The 21,888-nt window shown below is 44.8% G+C and overlaps 1 protein-coding gene across 8 annotated transcripts in view; it reads left to right on the forward strand.

Annotated features, from left to right (window-relative positions):
- The window catches only part of GLI2 (GLI family zinc finger 2), a 185,973-nt gene that overhangs the window by 127,610 nt on the left and 36,475 nt on the right, over positions 1-21,888 (forward strand). For all 8 annotated transcript variants that reach the window (XM_021398987.1, XM_021398991.1, XM_021398985.1 and 5 more), the window contains 2 exons: positions 17,247-17,449; positions 19,075-19,266. In XM_021398987.1, the coding sequence (XP_021254662.1) occupies positions 17,247-17,449; positions 19,075-19,266 (395 nt within the window). The remainder of the gene's footprint in view (positions 1-17,246; positions 17,450-19,074; positions 19,267-21,888) is intronic.

The following is a 21,888-nucleotide window of genomic DNA, read 5'->3' on the forward strand; positions in this document are numbered from 1 at the left end:
ATTAAAACTGTCAGAATACTCTGAAAAAATCAGACCTGAAGTCTAGAGAGACCTGAAAGTGCACAATTTCAGAGTCACTGAACCATGCAGTCAGATGCAAGGTCCTGCAGATCAGGCTTATAAACGTTTGGATTGGATCTTCAGTTGCTGTATGTTGGCATCATCACAGTGAAGTGAGGGGCTCGGTGAGCTCAGATGGAGTCACGCTCATTAGCCTTCAGAGAAGATCTGGGCCACAAACTGCTGGGGCTGTGACGCCACAACATACTGAATGAAAAACTGCAGCTCTAATTTAGCCTGATCACTGCCAAAAGTGTAAAAATGGCTAGGAGGTTTTACTATTGAGAACAAGAGCCTGGTCTCTGAGGTCTTTTATGTAAACCTTTGGCATGTGTTCGTTTAATATGATGTCACTCTGTAATCCACCATTGCTTTTAAATGTCATTCTCAGAGCTTCATGTCAGCAAGTCGTAAGTGATAATCCCTTTGCTTACCTCACTTTATAGTAGATTAAAAGTGACTTCATGCTTCCACCTTATCCGCTGCTAAGCTTGTGCTTTAGGAAAAATTTATTTGAACTCTCTTCTCCCACTGCTTTTTAAAGGGTTTCTAAGCAGCGAAGGTCTTTCAGAAGCTATCTCAATGGTATAGCCCACTTTCCTTTGCTTTCAGCATCCTGTGAAAATGGATAAATGTTCAGTTCCAGTCTCCTACCCTGTCAAACTCCAATGTCACAAATTTGTTTCCCAGATTTTCTCTCAGCTAAATGTGGAGCGCCGCCTCTCGTGGCTGTTCCTTTTTCTTAATCCTAAATAAATCCCCTCTCTAGATGGTGTTTCTTCTCTCACCAGCTTCTTACAGTCATGAGGACAGGAGGCAGTGAAGACTTTTTAGCCCCAGTGCTGCTCCTGTCCAGCACAGGGCTCACCGTTTCTGCTCTTGTAGCTTCCGTAGCAAATCCTGTCTCAGTCTACAGAGCTCTCCATGCAGTTCATCTCCCCAGGTTGCCCTCCTTCTTTTCCGCCTGAATGTCACCCTCCTGCTCCTAACACACCTTCCCATGTAACACCCCCCTCCAGATACTTGCTGCATGTTGTCATATCCTTCCTCCCGTGGTAATGAACTGGCCAGGCTGCAGCCTGTAACGTATACTCAAATATCAGCCTGCTCAGCCTTCTCATTTTCATTGTTTCTCTGAAATCCTTCCAGTGCGTGGATAAAAAAAGGACAAAACCCATCTATCCCATTGGTTTGCAAAATGAAGGCTGCAGCACATCACTTGCCAGGTGCTGTTAATCTGGGTTCCCAGCTACCAGTGGCCAGGAGAAGCAAATAACACAAGGTGCTGAGAGAGAAAAAACAAATAGCAGGAATGCTGGCCTGTGATATTGGAAGAAAAAATGCAGGGTGTGTAATGTACATGCAGAGCGGAAATTTTAAAATCTCATCCAAAAGTTCCCCCCACGCAATAAAGTGCAGCGAAGTCAATTTACCCTGGAAGGATGAAGGACTGAGTCAACTCTGCTGGGATTAGAACATGTGGTTCGAGGGATCCTAGGTATTTCGGGTCTGATTCTCGGACCACCCAGATGGCTGGGGGGAAAGGAAGAAAAAATAATAATAACAAAAAAAAAAAAAAAAAAAAAAAGACCCTATTTGGCAAAACACTGGCTCTGGATACCCTGCCTGCAGCTAACACCGTGCGCTCACATCTGCACAAATCAAAGGGCAGAGGTAGGTGCTGTTACTCTGACAAATCTCAGAGTGCTCCTGTGGGAACATGTGTGTTTAAGCGGGCTTCCTAGATCCCTGAATTTGACACTGAACCACGTACGTATGCTTTTCTTGCATGTGCCAGACCATTTTGAGAATTTGTGATATTACACAATTTTCTACCTCAGAGGATTTTCACGTCTATTCTTTAATGTTTCACCATTGACGTTACACAGACAACTAACAGAGCTAAAGTTTAGGTCATTACTTGGGTCAGTTTTTAGAAGTGACAGTATGATTTAAGATCATAAGTCCCACTGTACTAGATCTGGCTAACAACGTTATTTTTAAAGTGGGTATTGTGAGTTTCAACATAATGGTGACATTTAGGGCCAGCTCATCAACTGGTAGAAGTGAAAGGCATAGTGGGTTTTTCGAACATGCCGTACTCCAGTTAATGCCAAACTTCCCCAGCCTCCACTGAAACTCTGTACCTGCCAAGCCATCCCCGATGGAGGTGTTAAGTATCTAGAAATTAAGAAAATGACTGGAATGAATATATTAACATGTATGTTTGGAGTCCAGTGTGCTCCACCAAGTTATATGGTTCTTGCGTTTCTGTAGTGCTGATAGGGATGTTTTCTGGCCTGTCTCTTCTCCGTGGTAGGACCATGAACATATCCAAGCTTACAGAAGATCAAGGTTTACGTGGTATCAGTAGGCCGGACTCCGCTTTAAGAGCAAATTTACTGCCTGCTCCACGCTCACTTTATTGTCTTGTTTGGAATTGGGTTGTGATACAGTTGCTAGCAGTAGTCAGTAGTCAAAGGAGATGTGACCCTTTATGATTTTTTTAAGCTGGTGGTGAGGGGAGCACCTTGCAGCATGGTGGGAGGCAGGGAAGCAGGAAAGTAGCCTTCTCCCCCTCAGAGCGGAGGGATTTCTTTCTGCCTCAGCTCGTTTTATCTCTCCCCAACCCCCTCGCTATCCAAGGCACTCATAACAGCACCTGGTTGCACTTGGGCATGACTGAAAAAATATTCTAGGGCTGCATGTGTAACTGAAGTGCAGTTGCATTGAGCTTTCTATTGGTTTCAATCCCTCTGAAAAATAAACCTGTTCCTCAATCCTGTTAGGGCCTTTGAAATATTTTCCTTTTGATCCTGTAAAAGCATCCTGAAGAAGAATTTGTCTCATTCCTCCTTTTGCTTCTTCATGAGAGGCTTTCCTAGTTTGGTTCTGGAGCTACTTAGGTGGCTTTTGATTTGCAGACCAGCTACAGGACGTGTTACCTGCTGGCTGAGTGCTTCATCTGAAAGCCTCTTAAGATCCCACAGGGTAACCACACATCCCAAATTACCACTGGTAGTGGAAGGACAACCAGATTGTGGTTAATGCATGACCAATAGGAAAGCTTCAAGCTTACAGCTCCGTTAAAGCGATGCTCTTACATGTGTATTCTTGTTTGTGACTATTTGTCTGAGTTCTGAGATAAAACATTTGATTTCATATACTATCTTTTATCCCAGCTCATGTGCAGCACAGTATTTTACAAGAGAATACTGTGCACTGTCGAACAAAAAAGCAGAATGTAGAAAGATAAGGGAGTGAAGGAATTAAATCATTCAGTCATCAAATCAGTAAATTAAAGGAAGATGAATCTGCTGGGGAATAGCAAAGAAAGAGATTTTTGTAGGAGGGATTTGATAAGAAATGATGAGCTGATGAGGCAGAGGGGCATACAGGAAGCGATCCAGGCTACAGAACTGGTTTTAAGGCTCCCTCAGTTCAGGAAAAACCTGGCTATATGCTTAATTAGAAATGCATGCTTAAATGTTGACTTTGGAGGAGCTTAGATGCATGTTCACACACTGGCCTGGGTAGAGGTGTTCTTCTGAAGATGCCGTAAAATAGAAATCCTTACTAAATACTCTTGTGTAGTCATGCTGGAAAAATAATTAATGTTGGAGATTTTTCATGTGACAGTATAGACTTGGCAGCTGACTTCAGACCTGTTACAGTAACATTATTTGTCCGTATTCTCATGAAGGGCTTCACTTCAATAATGTTTCTCTAAATAATTTTGACTAAGTAGAAGTTAAGCTTTAATGAAAAGAGACTTCAGCTCCATGGTATACGGCAGGGCCCAGACTGGGGTGGATTCTAATATCTGCAGACCAGAGAGAAGGATATTGAAGTTAGTTCCCAGAGGATAAATTATGCAGAAGTTATTTCTAGCTTTTTCCCCTTTTTCCTATTTCTCCAGCCCAAGTGTTTCGGTGTAAGAGGTAATGCCAGGAATCACTGAAAAGCATGATATCAACAGACTTTTGTTCAGTACAGTTGAATGCTTAAGAACAATTATTACCTATTTGTCTGTTATTCCCTGTACAAGTCTCTGAACAGAGAGCTGATCATGGTGAAACCAATGTCAACAGCTCCCAGATCACTTTATTCTCTTGATAAAAAAAAAACAAACTTCCAAATTCCAACTGAATTTCCAGCCATCTTTGGGAAAGGAATCGTGTACACACAGATAACCAAACCGAATGTCAGGTTAGGTCAGGAAAGTTCCATCCATCGCTCAGGGCCAGCAGTGGGGAGATGACCAGAATGTAAGAGGCTAACACGGAACGGAGTCAGCTTAGGTATTTTGCAAGCCGTGTCTTTCTAAGAGAGTCCCATGAGACCCCTATTGGGGATGAATACACTGAACTTTGGGACTGTAGTGAACGAGAATGACAGCCGCTTCATGTTCCTCACCGAAGCACAATCACGTGGCATTGCCTGGTGAGTCAGAGGGAAAGGCCTTCTCCCACCAACACCACTTCCTCCGTGTCCTGGGATTTTCTTTGCAAGTCATCTATTCAAGGCTTGGCTGGGTCTTGACCTCTCTTGGCATGTGAGAGCTAAACCTGGTATGACTCCAGATTTCCCACAACCGCGTCTGGTTTGAATCCTGTCAGTGCCGAGATGAGCGTTACCGCAAGAATAAGAAACTCTTCAAATAACTGTTTGTTTGTTTTTTTTAAGAGGCAGCTTCTGCCAAATGTGAGGAAGGTGAGAGGTGAGAGCACTGGGAGCTGTAGCTTCTTTCCCTTTGAGTCCAGGATCCTATCAGCTTGCTTTCTCCAGGCTCGATATCTGCGGAGCAGGGTTTGCATTTCCGTTGAAGCATGCGATGGGTTTTGATAAGAATGATGCTGAGCAGAGCAGAGACTTGAGCTTCGTTTGCATACAGAGGTTGCATTGCTTCAGGTGCATCAAACTGGTGCAGTGTATTGGTTGTGTGACCTGCCCCAAGATAAGTCAGTGAACAAATGGCACAGGTAAGGGCAGAAAATTCCTTGAGGTGCCCTGCACTGAAGAGCAGATCATGCTTCCTCCCAGTAAACTTGCACTGGGTTCATTGGTTTCCTATCCCTTCATTTGGTTTCTGACTACGTTGCCAAACTGGCCTTTATCCAGATTCTGGTTGCTGTGATTGATTTCATTGCTGTGCCTTTCCTAAACCCAACCCCAGCCGTACTATCTCTGTGTTCATTGGTGGCTTTTGTCCCAAGCAGGGCAGTTTTGTGGTTCGCACATTCACCAGCAAAATTACTGCAATCTGTGAACTTCCAGCACAGTAAGGGTTTGTGTGTTCATGTGTTTGTGTCTGTGCAGTTTCAGTGTGCCCTCCTCCATCCGTTACCATCCTCAGTGGGTGAAAACTACACTGATATCCTCTCTGCATATGATGCATTGTGGTCTGTGCTCCTCTGAATGCTTCTGAATTTCAAGTGAAAGAGTTTGCAGAGTCTGGGAGCAAATCTCAGCACAGTGGAGCTAGAGATCGAAGTGAAACCGGAGACTTTTAGGTGGTCTTCTTAGAGGATGAGGGAAGAAGATAAAGAGGGCATTGTTGGGAGTGTTGCAAGTGCTTGTAAAATATGCCAGTAAAAATCTAGGGGTACAATAGGGTGGACTGCCTTTGTTCTTCTATTTTGGTTTGTCAAACTTTCAGCTTGCTTCACTCAACAGCAGAACGAAAGCTTTGAAGTGGCACTTCTGTAATTAGTGTTTGATCTCCCACCCATAGGTCCGTACCAACTCTACTTGCACTTGCTCTGTCCCTCGGATACTCAATGGCTGAGCTTAGAAAATGAACTGTGCCTCCTTGTACCCTTTTTTTTTTGCTAGAAGCTCTGTTACAGCAGGTGTGAATGGTTGTATTAATCTTCACAGCATTCATGAGTATCAAATGTGTACTGAGTGCTGAGCAGGAGTAATTATTTTGCCATTAAATTATGAGCAGCTTTAAAACTTGGACCATTATGTGATGCACATAAAGGGAATTGTTAATAGTAGAAGTTCAGTTCTGGACAGTTGAATTTCCTTGGTTTCTAATAATGCTATAGATTAAATCATAAAGCATTTTAAAAACCTGCTTTACTTTCATGTGTGATGTCCTTTGCTTACTTTAGCAAATTAAGTAGAAGATGCAACAAAAACAAAACCCCAAACAAAGTGCAGGTCCAAAGTAAACTCGTAGACATCCAGTCCAGTAGACATCTGTGTAGACATCCAGCTCCCATCAGCAGCTGGCTTCCTCTTGAATGCAAGTAGGAGCTCACACCCCACTGCAAGCAGCATGGGCTGCACAAGATACTTGACGGTGCTAAGAGAAGCCAAATGGGATTTTCAAAGGCTGCTACCACATGGAAAGCCTTGCTGCCAGGATTTTGGCATAGCTTTGATTATCAGGGTTGGTTGGTTTGTCACTGATGTCTAAGTCGGTTAAATCATCCACTGCACCTGAGCAATTCTGTTTTCTCATTCCCAGACCACAGTACAATGGCCCTATGTTTGCCTTTTCCTAAACTGGAGATAAATGTTTAAATTAAATTTTGTGCTGAATTATTAAAGCCATTGCAAATGTTTTCATTAAAATATGATTATGTTTAATAGCCCTTCTCTTGAATTTTAAATAGGACCTATACTTGGTGACTTAATTACTCAGCAATAGCTCTTTTAAAAAAATCATTTTTACCTTACGGTAATAAAATTATTATATTTACATAGTTCCAACCTAAGCACATCTCATTTTACCAACTAAGTCCATCATTTAAAGGGCACACAATGTTAACAGCTTTTTGGCTCACCTGAGACTTTACATCATGCTTTTTCCCAAAGAGAGCCCTTTGGGAATATGACATCTGAGGTTGGGATGGGCTCATTCAAGGTTCAGCTGAGTACTGGAGGCACTGAATTTCCTGTCTTCTCGCAGCTCAGCTTAATGCCCTGCTTTTGACCGGCCTGAAGGAAGGTATGGGACATCATAAAATTGGTGTGGGGCACCATGCACATGAAAGTCCTGTGAGAGCAGTGGCTGGGGGAAGTGAGGCCATGACGTGTGGATGGAGGTCTCTGGCACATGGTGGCATGGCGATGAGCTGTGCTGTGCTTGCATGTCCTCTCCTCCTTGGCTAGTACGTGCCGTGTCTACTGGACCCTGACATAGCCACAGCGGATGCGCGAGAGCGGGCTCTTCCTCCTCAAAAAGCCATGAGCGTGCGTGTATAGCTCTCGAGCTAAAACAGTGATCAGTGATGACTCTTTGAATGTTTTTCTGCATTTGCATTTACAAAAGCTGGATAAGCCTTTAAAAAAAATCTGATAAGTAGCAGGCGATTGAATTAACCACTGTTGACTGTATTGCTGTCTCTTAACAAACTCCATCTGTATGGTCTCCCTTTGTAGACACAATTTTATAACTTAATTTCCCTACCAAAACATCAGTGTTTACTTAGTAAGAAATCTGTTCTTTGTCAGCTTAAAACAGTGATTTCTTTATTACCACTCTGCGCAGGGAATGACAGCACAAAGTTGGCACTGGAGCAAGTCTGGTTGAGTCTACAGCGTTGTAATGGAAACAGGGTGAACCGAGGGTCAAGTATAATGGGATTTGTATACAGAAATGTGTCTGCATAAGGAATAGCTGCATGAGATAAGAGAATGAAAGATGAGGCCTACAGGTCTCCGTTTGCGTGGCAGTGAGCTGCTGGCAGCAGGAGGGAGGTGTTGCAGTAGGTACTTAGAGCTGCTGACCTGGGGAGATTTGGTTACCTTGGTGCTGGCAGAGTAGAGATGATTCTATCATGCCCGTTCCGGCACTAGCTAGTGTTGGGGGGTGTTGGATGGATGGGGTGGCAGTCGGTGATTACTCTGTGATTGTCTTCTATGTAATTTTTACTGATATCAGGAAGCAGGGGGTCAGTGAGGGGTTTTTGAGCTATTACAGTCTGTGGCCTCCCTGGAAATTTTCGGTGGGGCTATCAAGCATGGTATAGCAAATTTAGCCTGAATGATAGGGGGCTTGCAGGGTTTTTTTGCTGTCTTTCACAGCACCTATAGGAGTTCTTTGTGATTCCCAAGCGTTTTGCAAACCACAGGTTGGAAAGCACTGGTATAAGTTTTTAGCAGTAAATAGATGAGGAACATCACCTCCCTGCTCCTTAACTGAGAAATATGTTAGATTTTCCCGTGTCATTGGTAAACTGAAAGAACAGGAGAGCAGCTGATGAGAATGACATGAGTGGATTTTGGGGTGGTACATGGTTGACGATATAAAACACCACATCCCTTCTTATCATTGGTTGATGATCTCAGGGGGCAGTCTGGCTCCTTTGAAGTCTGTAGGAGTTGTACAACTCTGCTACCAGTGCTGGGGTTTTAACACAGAACTGGGCTTTGCCTCATCGCATTTAATTTTCCTTGCAATAGGGCCTTCCTCAGTGTTACACTGCGGGCTGGGAATGGTAGAGAAAAGCCAGGTGTTTAACGTAGTCAATTGGAGCAAGGTCCTGCTTTCTCTGAATTGTGTTCATCTTTTCCCTATGGAAAATTAACTGCTGAATATTGTCCAGTTTTTTTAAAAACATCTGTGTTTCATTCTGGTTCACCTTTTTTTTTTCTAATGATTAAAAAAAAAGTTTAAAAAAGAGGTTAAAAAGAAGAAATTAAAGTGGAAGAGCAAGGATATTGTTAATTCTCTTACTTCACACAGAAAACACAAGGCATTTCCAAGAGAAAATCTCATTAGGAATAAAAAGGCTTTTCTCCCTGTAGTCATTTTATCAGTGAAAAACTTTTGCCTAGTTCTGCTCTTCAGCATGTCATTACTAGCTGTTCCACATCCTCATAGCAAAGGAAAGGATGGTTAGATCAGCCAGCCTGCTGGATCAGATCTTACATTACATCTTGAGCTCTTTGAGTGCCATTAGCATTTCCTTTTAGAAGCGAAGAAATATTGACAGTTTGGTAGGTTATCTCGCATTTTACTGCACGTTAGGGCACTTCAAAGTCTTTATGTAGTGATGGGAACTGTCATGAAGTAGATGTGAAAGGGGCCTTTGGTCCAACTAAACCTGTCAACAAGAAGATTTAGGGCAGATGGTTATTATTAGAAATCAATGTATTTATTATATATTGTTCGTGAATATTTCCCTTTGGAGGTTTCTGTGAGTGCTGTTGCTGTTTAAAATGTGTCAAATGCCAATAAAATTAATTCGTACAGAAAATGTGTCAAGCTCCAACCCAAAGCTTTGCTATTATAGGAGTGTGTGTCTTTTACTTCTTTGTGCTGTGATGCACCAGAGACAGGTACACGTGGCACAGCAGCTGCGTATCTGGGGTGTGCGTGCATGAGAGATATTTCTGTGTGGCTATCACAGTCACCTGTACCTACAGAACTCCTCTGACTGCTGTGTCTAAAAAGGCTTTGCAGAGATCTGTGGTGTACTTGTTCCTTTTTTACTCCCCTTTGTTAACCATTTTTCTGGTTACTTCCACTTGGTTACAACAGCTTACTGCTGCCTAGAGCAAGCATGGCATCTTTCTAAAGCATGAAGTCCAGTGGTTTTCCCATGTACTTTGGAAGAGAGACATAAGAAATTTCAGGCATTTTGTAATTAATTGGGTGTAGGTTTTCCTTCCTCGGTGTCTTGCTTAGTTATAGGATTTACAGACCTTGGGTTATGGGAAGAGAACATTCCCAATAGAAAAGGAGGGTATTAGCAGCAACATTAATGCTGGAAGATGCTGCCCTGGAACAAAGATTCATTTTCCATTCACCCCATGATTTACAGCACATTCCAACCAAGTGATTTGGCTATGGTCTTCTGGCATAACATTGTTTGCCCTTTCCCTGACATTTTGCATATAAAGAAAAGTTATGAGCTTCTTGGGCATTCAAGGTACCAGGAAATGCAGGAGTCTACCTAATTTGTTAACATGAAATTATAGATGTCTGACATAGACTCCGTTAGTTAACATTGGTTGGAGTAATGCTGCAGCCAGTTGATTGTATTACAGTCATGATGAAGAGGAATGGTCCCTTTTTGCCTTTCTGGGATATGACGGGTACAGAGCCAAGGCAGATTTAAAGTGTAATGAATGAATAAGCATTTTCCGTGGTTTGCTTGACTCTTCCATGAGCTCCACTGCTGCACTGTGGCTGCTACTGACTTACCACCTCCACAACAGGTCAATACCAGCATAACATGGAAGGGGACTTCTCAGAAATACTGTAGGGACAGTCTTTTAAATGTTAAGCGTCTCCATAGCACTTGACTGTTATTTTCTTTTAAGGCAGAAAAATAACACCCAAAAGTGGCATGGCAAGAAGACACTAGACAGGGATCAAAAATTCAGATTTCCTCACCACACACATACACTTCCCATTTGTTTTCCTAAGCCTGGTATCTTCACAGCTATGAGCAAAATACTCATTCAGAAGTGCTTATATCCTCACCATGTGTCCCGAGGGAAATCAATCAGATGCAGATAAACAGCTGTGTCACATCCAACACATCTTTCTAGCACCTGTTTCCCACACTCCTTCTAGCTGAACATCCCTTCAGTTCTCCATCATCCTCCTGCTCAGCTCTGCCTTCAGGATCTGGTCTATGCCTCCACCTGGCACCATCTCACTCCTCACTGCTTCCCACTTCACTAGCCCCCTGCGATCTGCAAAGTTGCTTCCCAACCCTCATCCCCTCCCTACCGTGAACCTGCAGCATCTTTACACTCCAGTTTTCTTATCTTGTGGCTTTCAGAACCAGATTCTCACGTCTTATGGCTTGAACCACAAGTTCACACACCTCCAGGTTTGCATCGCTCCTTCGGTCTGTCACTGGATTGCTTTCATTGGCTCTTCCATGCTGGTGACTTCCATGACTTCTATCTGTGCTTTCTTTCATGCCTTTTCTCCCACTCTCCTTCCCTCTCTTCTCCTCAGCCACCTTCCTTGAAGTACCCCTTCTTAAAATATTCTTCTTCTCTGAAGGCTTTCATCATTAATCTCTCAAGAAACTATCTTAGAGACTCATCTACCGTGCTTTGATTTATTCATTGTGTTGGGTTTTTTTTGGCGGGTATCTCGCAAGAACTAAGGTGGTCATCCTTCTACCTCTGTTGCTAAAGGAAAGCTTGTGTGAAAAGGTGGGCTTTCAGAACTTAAATTAAAAGATCATGTAAGTAAGATAATTGGATAAAAAAGGATATTAGGATCTGAAACAGAATGTTTACTTGCTTTGATGTGTTTTGGGAACATATGTCTGCACAGTGGGCTGTGTGGCTGATTAAGTATAAAAAAAAAAACAGGAAAAAATCACCAGAGTTAAGCTTAAATCAAAGATCTCTCCTCAAGACACTAGTTTGGTTTGGGTTTGAAGGTCCCATATCAACTCTGATTTCTACCTTTGATGTCTGACTTCTTTGTGTGTTGTATAATGGAGGGCAATCTTAGTTATTTAAAATATGCATTCTTCTTCCATTTTAATAGCAAATATAGTTATTGTTGTATTGTGTTGCATTTGTGCCTACAAGTGTCAGCCGAGGCTAGGCCCTCATTGTGCTAAATGCTGTGTAAATAGAATAAGAATCTGTACGTAGATAGGACAGTTTCTAATCTGAGGACCAGTTCCTCTACAGGGTTACTTCTGCCAGCTTTGCTCCTTCCAAGTGGTGCTCTGATCCCCACATGCTGTCAGCAACACGTGAGCTCAAGAACATTGCTAGCTTCTGGTGGACCTTAGATTAAAAAAAATTTGAAGTTCTAAACCAAAATACTTCTGATTTCTTTGATTAAAAATATTAATACAGCCACATCAAGTGGATTTAAAACCTTCGTTACATTCGTTATTGGTTCTAGATATTTTAACCTATGGTTCAAGTCAGGTATGTCTGAAAACAGAATGATCTTTCAAAAGGAAAAATGAAAGATGTTTGCCTTTTTCTTGAGATTTAAAGATGAAAAAAAAATCATTTTGCTTACTTGGAACAAATAGATTAAATTGACCTAATGATATAGAAGTTGTGTAAAGTCCTGAATGCATTTTTTTAAGGAACGGAAAAAAAAATTTACTAAGAAACTGTACCCACCATAGTTTACTATGCTGTTTCCATGGTGTGTCTGGAAAACAGAATAATCAGTGGGTTAGAGGCCTGTTCTTGTTCCTCGTGCCAGAGTTAGTGGCGGAGTTTCCTTTGACTTCAGTGGTACAAGATTAGACTTTAACGCATAACTTTTAAAGTTTTTTAGACAACTACCATTGCCAATGGTTGTGCAGTGGGATTTTTCATAATGCCTAAGTAAATCCTTCTACATGCAGGGCCCTAACCACAAATCCACAAATAAGGGTTTTTATATTCAGAGATTTTTGTCTGTGAAGACCCACAGCAGCTACCACAGTTATCTGATCTAAAATCTGTGACACTAACCATAGAACTCCTTCCCCCTTTCATTTCTACACTGGGAGAAATTACTCTTTCCTACTATTAAAACTCCAAACCTCCAAACACTTAGAACCCGTCTTTTAGAAAAACATCTAGTTTTGCCGTAAAGTATTGCAGCAGTGCTGTATTTACCACTTCCCTCCATAAACTCTTCTAGTGAGAACTTGCCCTCACTGTTTAAATATCTTTTTTTATATTATTTTTCTAGTTTTCAATGCCTCAAACCAGTATTTGAGGGGAGAGAAGAAAATGGGAACTGCTCAAAGCATGCCCCATAAATTTCTGCAGAGAAGTAGAGATTTTTGTCCAGCTTCATAGTGAGAGCATTAGCTGATGAACTGGTAAAGGTGGCCTTGATTTTCTGTAATACTCCTTTTTGGGAGTATAAAAAAATAATGTGTTAGTCTCATTTTAAAGCTGAGAAAATACAAAAAAAAGAAAGAAACATCCTGGCAGGGGAGGGCTGGGAGTTAGCAGTGATTTGTCTTGGGTCTCCTTCTTCCTGGTGTGATATGAAGCTGGCATCTTCAAACTGATAGCTCCATTGCAGAGCATCAGGTCACTTTACTGGAGTGTTAGAACCTTGCCGTGGTGCTGGAAGAGCTGGGAAGCAGGGATGATTCCCTCTCACACTGTTGTCAGGCTCTCAGGCACGCATACAGTGTCAGGACAACTTACTCCTGGCACACCACAATTTGTGCATCCTTTGCTTTCTAAGTGGAAAAAAATGGGAAGGGGGCAATTTTTGTGAATGATCAAATGCCACATGAATTATATCACTGTGGCCCAGGTTTGACCTCTGAAAGGTACCATGTTTTGAGGGACTTCGCAGGGTTTCATCCTGAGGGTACTGCGCAAGTCGTGACCTTCTGCCCTTCCTGCTGTAAGGGACCTTAAATCAGAAATAAACAGAGGTGAAGTCAAGGAGCTAGCGAGAGCTGTTTAGACTGAACCATTTAACTGGGGCTCTGTAGGTTTCCTGCTGCACAAAGCTATGGCATCCCATACATAGAGTGTTTGCCATGACTGTGGTTCCTTTTTGGGTATCCCGATGGCCCTTCTACACCTCCTGTGGGCCTGGGGAGGTGTTCTGGGTACACAGGGCTTGTGAAAATCAGGCCAGGATATTTGATATATCTTAAGGAACAAAACCAAGGATTTTTATATGGAGTTTGGATGTGATCATTGGTTTTAAAAGCTTTTTTCTTTTTTATTTTCTTATAGCAACTCTACCAGGAAATGTTACCCTCACAAGAACAGTTCTGTTCCTAGCTTTCAATCCTGTGTAGCCGCTATGCAGCTTTTTTATTGCACACCAGAACAACTGCCTGCAAGTGACTATATTCCATTAAGCATATGGAGAAGTATCAGCCCTTTGTTTTCTGCTGAATGAATATATTTGGCATGTAAACATTAATTTAGACTAGTCATGGGGCGTCAGTGCTGGTTAATTATCCCCATTTTTCTGGGTTTTATTGAACTGATGGAGATTATTTCAGAAATGTGCCACTTCTTTAGCTGTTGCTTTCATTGCTGGGTGCCCTTTGTGAAGGCTCCAGACCCGCAGTGAGGTGGTTCAGGGTTTGGAGATGGCTGGTACACGGCTGCAGGTAAATAGTGCAAAGCTTTGTGCTCTCTGAGGAGTGTTACCCATTGCCATGGCAAAGCACTGTAAAGCATTAAACATAGTACATTGCCACCAGCATCGCGCTGCAGCCCGTAGACAGGGTCAGCTAGTATGTCCCCAGCGTCAGTGTGAGCAGGGAAGAGAGAGCCTCTTCTGATGGGTGGGGAAATGAATCAGGGCTTGTGCACTTCATCAGAGATGCAATTTGCTCAGTCCTGAGCATTAATTACCGAACATGGGCATCTTGCCACTTCTGTGGGGAAAACAGGTCCCTGGCTCCCATTAAATTTAATGGCATTTGGACAGAAGATTCCCTTAGCCTGTTTGAAAACCAGAATCTGAGTTCCTTCAGAAATGCATTGGAAGAGTGTTGATGGGACGGCATGATCTTGGATTGGGGTTGGACAAGAAATAATGCCATTGAGACAATCAGAAAGAAGACAAGTTTGGGGGGAGTTAGGTGCAGAGGAGCCATGGTTCTGGCCTATTCCCGGTAGGCCACTACTAGAAGGCACATTATTTTGGGATGTGCTCTGGTGGACTTGTACATGTACCACAGCGAGATGTGATCAGTGCCTGATCTCTTTCAGAGCCAGGCCTGAATGAGAGTGTGATTATCCTGACACACAGAAGGGGGGGAGATGTGGCAAGCAGAGGCTTTACGCAGAGCCATCAGGAGGAACTTGCTCTCCAACCTGGTCTGTAGACACAGGGCCAACCTCCTGTTGAAATATCGCCCGCGTCTCCAGCTGCATGTGTTTTGGGTGAATTCTTGATTTTTTTCCCAGTGTTACCTTTTTGGCCAGGGTAAAGTTTTCCTGTTCTGAGGGACTCCAGCGTTTCTGCCCAATTTAGCACGGAGAAAATGAACAGCAAACCCTTCATATTGTTATACACATTTTAGATGTGGGCCTCACAGTTTGATCCACGGAGGCTCGGAAGGCTCGTAAACCTGGTAATACATAGTTCCAAGCCTGCATCAAAGAAGTTCACAGCCCTTTTGGGAGAAGCTGTGAGTACTGATGAAAGAGGGAACTTATTGTATATGTAAGAAAACTTCTTTCATGGCTTATGTATTAAGGCAGTCTCTGTGGCCCAGGGAAGATTGGGGCTGCTTTTAATTTACATCCCCCCTCACTTATATTAAGACTTCGTCAGAATAAAAATTAGTCAGATGTTTTCTTAATGACATCATTTTTTTTTAATCCTGTTTCATTTTTTCCAGATGAGGCAGTGGAGATTATTAGAAATGAATTGAAACTAAATCTGGAACAGAGACTTTGATTCACTTCTCCCTCCTCCCCAGTAGAAATAAATTGGTCGGCTCCGTGCTCGGCCGCCGTTATTAGCGGCCTCGGCAGAAAGCAGCCCACCAGCTGCGGCCAAGCTCTCCTGACGTCATGGTGAAAGGTGCTGAGCAACAGCTCACCTTGGCACTTTCGGAGGCTGGCTTTGGTCGCCCCATAATTTGGGTAACAAAATGCTGTAACAGCACAAATGAGGAAGTTATGAGGTCTGAAATAGCAATGCCATCATAAATTTGTCTTTCGGAGCTGTGAGAGAAACCAGGCTGGATCGCGCTGGGATCCAGGTACCTGAATCTGATCCAGGTTGTAGTGAGGTGGAGGTCAGCCTCTTTTCTCAGGTAACAGGGATAGGACAAGAGGTGATGGCCTTAAATTGCGCCAGAGGAGGTTCAAGTTAAATATTAGGAAAAATTTCTTCTCCAAAAGAGCGATGAGGTATTGACACAGGCTGCCCAGGGAGGCGTTGGTGTCACTGTGCCTAGAGGTGTACAAGAACCGTGGAGACGTGGCACTGGGTGTCATCGTCTGGGGCAGTCACAAGCATGGATTGACGATTGGACTGGATGATGTTATTGGTCTTTCCAACTTTAATGATTCTGTGATTCTATTATTCCTCTGGTGGAACCCAGGTCTTGGTGTGAGTAGCGCACAAGTCGGCTGTGCATCGCTGCAAGGCCCTTGCTGAGCTTTGTGTTGATAGGGTTTCACTGCCTTGTATTTCACACCAGCAAGCCACGGTGTGCAGCACTACAGAAGAGTACTTTGAACTATAAATATTTTAAAAGACATTTAATTTACTACACATCAGCAGAAAGCGTTCAAAAAGCCACAAGGTTTACTAATTTATCAGAAAGACAGAGAAACGCGCAGAAGATCAAACAAAGACAAACATGCTCGTAAACTGCTGAATAAGTCTGCAAAGCTCATATTACATTTCTGTGTGGTTTTGTTGATATGCAAGCATTATAAATAAATTACAATGCACCTGAGCTGTTGATAAGGCAGGGTGGGACCTGAGGTGCAGGTGGTGTGCCTGAACTTCTCAGGGCCCAGCGCCGGCCGTGTGTCCGAGCGGCTCTGCTCCCAGCAGCCTGGTAGTACAGCAAAGTCTAACACAGAGCAGATTTAGCTCTTTCATTTTGCCTGATGGCAGCTCTGCCTGTTTTGGTGTCTAGCTCAAATTCTCCGCTTCTCAGGTCAAGGCGTTTAGTTTTTCTCCCCTCCTTGCACCCTCTGTGGTTTGTCTAAGAGGATGGAGGATGTGGTGGGGAGATGTCTGTGTGATTTCTATTCCGCCCTTGCCCACCCTGTGAAAACCACTCAATTGCCAAAACACGCCTCTGACTTTTTGTTACCTGCTGACGCCCCAGAACTTGCTGACTGCTTTCTCAGGTAACACTTCGCCTGGGGAAGATCTGTGGCATTTAGCAGCGGTGGCCCCCAGAAAGCATGCAATAAAACCTCTCCTGAACTTTTGCCCTCTGAACCATAGGGCCAACCTGTCAAGGAGGTTTGTGCAAGCCCTGATTGACGCGGGTGGGAGGGCTACATGCCCAGGGTTGCCGAGACAGAGCCATTCATGTGGCCAAGCAGCAGGGTGGAGGCCTTGGATGTCCCTGCATCCCCATCCTGCCCACGCAGGTGCCAGGTTGGCTCCATGCACACAGGAGCTGCTCCGGCCCCGCACAGCCCCAGCACAAGGCGCACCATGCAGTGTTTAACCCCTTCCTCAGCCTCCTTTCCTGTGAGTCCAACCAGTGGGGTTGGAGGAAGGAGGACAGACAGCCACAGGTGACTGCATCTCGCTGTTTCCTCCCCAGGCCTCCTCCCCTGAGTGGCAGCCCGGTCATATCGGACATCTCCCTCATCCGTCTGTCTCCTCACCCCGCCGGGCCTGGCGAGTCGCCCTTCAGCCCGCCACATCCCTACGTGACGCCTCACATGGAGCACTACCTCCGCTCTGTCCACGGCAGCCCCACGCTCTCCGTCATCTCCGCTGCCAGAGGGCTCAGCCCCGCCGACGGTAAGAGACCTGCCCCACCGCATCCTGCCCATCCCACCCTGGCCAGGATGATCATGTCGTGCTGTTTGTACAGCAGGGATTTTGTAGCTCACCAGCACTGATGTGCAGCTCAGGGATTTACAGCTGTGAAGGCTCTGCAGCTGCTCTCTGAAGTGGGAAAGCTGTCTCCTTTTCTTCTGCATTTTTTTTCTTCTCTTCCTCCCCTTTAACTACACATTTGTTTTGCATCATTGCACTGAGAAAGCAGAGCGTGAGAATAGCTATTACCACTGGATTGTATTATAAATATTTTGCTTAAAGTATGTTCCTTTCTGTGGAGCTCTCAGCTCCCTTATGAGCTTGCTCACTCTGATGTCTCTACCAGGAGCCTTGCTCCTCTCCAGCAGGGTCATGGTTGCCCTGGGTGCTGCCTGTGTTATCTCCCCTTGGCTTCGTATCCTGGGATGTGCACAGCTCCAGGGCAGAGGAGAGGGCTGTGCTTTTTTCCTCCTTGCTCCTGAGCTGCTTTGCTGAAGCTCTCAGGAGAAGATGAGGCTGTGTGGAGGCAGTGGTACCCACCCACCCCAGACAGACCACACCATGGGGTCAGCATGGACAACAGATTCCTTGTGTCTGGCACCAGGGGACAAGAATGGCCAAGCAGGGATAGGGGAAAATGCAGAGCTTTCCTGGGAGAGTTCCAGGACTCAGAGTTTTTTTTTTAAGGGCTGAGATAGGTCTGCAAATCCTAGCATCCATCAGCTCCTGAGCCACCACAGGGACAAAGTACACCAGAGAGCAGCAAGGATCTGCTTTACTGTCTGATGCCATTAAACTGTCTTCTGTGGGTAAAAAACATTGCTACAGCAATGGGGAGATGAGTAGCCTCCCTCTCTCTCCAAAAATGGGGTCTTGATGTAGGGCGCTTCCTCTCTGTGGCCTCACCATGATGAGTGCCTGAGTTCCTTGCTGCACTGAGCTGCGAACACGTGTGCTCTGCACCATCCTCCCCCATCAAAGCTGGTTTTGTTATTTGCTATGAAAAAGAGGCATTGTGTTTTGGGTTCCTTTTCTTTTCCTTTTTTTTATTTTTTTAAGGCTGCAGTAAATAAGTTAATGGGGCAAGCGGGTGGGGAGGCAGGTTTGAAAAATTACAGCTGGGAGAAAGTGAGCGTAATTGGCTTTGGCAGCCAAAATGGTTTTATGCTGCCAAACACTAAACCTAGCTCTATGCATTAGACCTTGGCTTTAATTTCCTCGCGCCACTATCGGGAACTGGGTTGCATTCGTCTTTCCTCCCTAATAAGCAGCGATGTGGATGCTGACAGGGTTACTGCTGCCGACGGCCAGGCCCTCTCCCCCCTCCCTGGGGCGACGGCTGCGTCCGAACGGGAGGATTATTAAATGGGGGAACGAGAGATTGTTTATAAATTTGCGGAAATAGAGGAATGCAGAGGCCCCAGCTTAGTTTCTTTTGTCCGCAAAAAACACGCCCAAGCACACGTCATGGCCACGCTGAGTGGGGCCGCGCAGAGAGGGCTGGTGGGGGTGCAGGGGGGAAAGCGGCCGCCTGCCTCGGCGCCAAGGTCTAACGTCCTCTGGGAACCTTCTCCCCATGTTCTCCTCATCACTCTCGGCTTCGGCAGTGGCTCACGAGCATCTGAAGGAGCGAGGCCTCTTCGGACTGCCCCCACCGCCGCCAGGAGCCAACCCAACCGACTACTACCACCAAATGACGCTGATGGCCGGCCACCCCAACCCCTATGGGGACATCCTCATGCAGAGCGGCGGAGCAGCCAGCACGGCCCACCTCCATGAGTATCTCAGCCCTGTTGATGGTGAGTAGCAAACCACGCCACCGGAATCTGGGGCATTCAGATGGGACTGTCCTCCAGGTGGAGGTTGCTGGACAAGGTCACTCTACTCTGCCGAAACCCATAGGCGTCACACTAATTGTTGGCTTGAAACATCATCTTTTTCCATACATCTATGTATAAAATATACCTAATTTAAAACAGATATGCTGCGGTGCTTTTGGAAGGGCTGCTGCACAGGCAGGAGGCAGCTGGTCCAACAGAGGGGCGATGTTGCTGTTCTGCTGCCTTGGCCGTGGGCAGCCACTGTGTGCCCCAGGCTGTGCTCCAGCTCCCGCTTCCCATCCCATCGTTGGGTCTGGCCAGTGTCTGGGCCATGGGCTGGCCACGTCCCCCATGCTCAGCACAACCTCCTTTGAGTTTGGGGCCTCTTGGGGTGACTGTAAAACAACCCCCCCAAGGAGGAAAAGTATGTTAACAGGGAGCCACGGTGGGGAGGATTGTGTTCGTATTTCGTGGGAGAAAAAATTGCTGGAATGCTGTATTTATACTACTATAAGTCGCTGGAAACCCAGAAAGTTCTGGCTCATTGCTAAACGAAGAAGAAATAAAATGATGTTAGGGAAAGCAGTGCTGAGTCACCCCCAGCCTGGCCACTGCCCTGGTGTGATGGGTAATGTTTATGTGGAAGACTATCTGTCGGCTTTTTTTATCTGAGATTTTTAGAGCCGCTAGAAATTTCTTTCCTTTCACTTTATGCTATGTATTGTAAGAACTGGGGTTGCACAGATATTACGGAGGGCTGTTTGGAGATTATTTCTGCTGCAGGAAAGAGAAGGCTCAGCTTTCAGCTCCCAGCTTCTGTCTGCGAGGCTGCCTTTGGATTTGCCTGTGGACCATTATAATTTTTGGAGTGGAGCTCTGCATCATTTCATTACCGCTTCAAAGTTTCTGTTGTTGAGCTTTTAAGATGAAAGACTGTGCGGTCTTGCTGCTTCGTGAAGTGACTGGTTTAGAATGATAAAAGCTGCTCTTGGCTGTTCAGTGATAGGGACTTTATGGATATTTCTAACTGAAAAAATCCAATTTCTCATCTGCAGCTGCTGCCAAAGTTTTACCTGAATAGTCCTTTTCAGCAACCAGTTCCTAGACTGGCTGGGAAATCGTGTCCTGGGTTGAATGGGAGAGCACATGCTCCTTGATGCTGTTCTGCTTCTAACATCCAAAATACGTTCAGAGTTTCTCTGCCACAAAGCAGATTGTCAGTAAGGCTGCTCTCTGTCTTCCATCTGAGGGGTTAATCTCTGTGGTTATAGCAGATGGGTGCAAATGGGCTCTGCCAAGTTCTCTTCGGGCCCTCGAACAAGACTCTTTCCTCCTTGCCTCCTTATTAGTCCATCTCTGACCAGCAGTGCCTCGCTGAAGTGCCAGATAAACAGCCAGTAAGAGAAGCAAACATGATTGTTTTCATGCTAGCGCCGGCTGACGCTCAGAGCACCAAAATGCCCATCCTCTGGGTTTGCTGAAGATCCGTCTTTATCCGAAGTCATTAGAGCTACCCCCCTGAGCAGAAGACCCTCTTCATGCCTGGCTTCTCCTGAAAATGGCTCTAAAGTAAATCACATACAAAGGTCTTGATTTCATGCAGCTGTGCTCATAACCATGGCTCCTTGGAAAGCCAGGGCTTGCCAGGCATTTATGTTGATCATTCAGTAAAGTTTTGTTCATCAGTAACTGGCAAGGTTTTTCTGGACCTTCACATGCTCTGAACGAGATGAAATCTTTCATACATCATGAGGATGCAACACAAGATACTGGAAGGCTACTTTTTAAGAACATGAGCAGGAGCAACAGCCCAGTGCCAGCCTCTGGTCTATACACTCACTTTCACCCATCAGCCTGGGGAGGCTAATGCTCTGGTTTGTCCTCCCTCACTGCCCCTACACGTGGTGCTGTTGCAGGTACTGGGACCACCTGTGACCTGTCGAGGCATATAAAAGCATGTTGGAACTCAGAGGACCTTAGAATCCTAGAATCATTAAGGTTGGAAAAGACCTCTAAGATTGTCTAGTTCAACCATTCACCTACCACCGATATTGCCCTCTAAACCATGTCCCTGAGTACCACAACTTAAGTACGTCTGGTTTCCATTATTTCCTGTCATCAAACCTGCATCCTGAGACATCCGGGTGCCTTACATAGGTTGGCATTTTGTTGGTGGGCCTCATGTGTTCTCTCCCCTGTGGACTATTCTGTCTGATGGTGGAGGCTCAATGCCAACTTGAAGAGAGAATTGTGCATTACTAAGAGTTAAGTGGATGCCTCTGAAATTCTAGCCAAAGAGCTGGAGTATCCCTCTCTGTTTAGAAAGCTATTTCAAAAATTCAAATCAGTAGGGTCTAAATAAATAGTTGAACAGATAATTTAATAAAGCATCCTCTTATGGTGTTTTTCTGAGACAAGAATATGAGTAGCATGCATAAAACCCCAGTGAGTCACTGTCTGACAGTGTCTCTCTTTCAGAGAGCTTTTCTCTTCCCAGAGTCCTAGAATGTAAGAACTTTACAATAATTATTTTGCTAGTTGCTGAAATGCAGGTAGCTCAGGTTAGATCACATGCAGCACATCCGTGACAACAGTGGCACC

The sequence above is a fragment of the Numida meleagris genome, chromosome 5 (genome assembly GCF_002078875.1).
Source record: "Numida meleagris isolate 19003 breed g44 Domestic line chromosome 5, NumMel1.0, whole genome shotgun sequence".
Lineage (NCBI taxonomy): Eukaryota > Metazoa > Chordata > Aves > Galliformes > Numididae > Numida > Numida meleagris.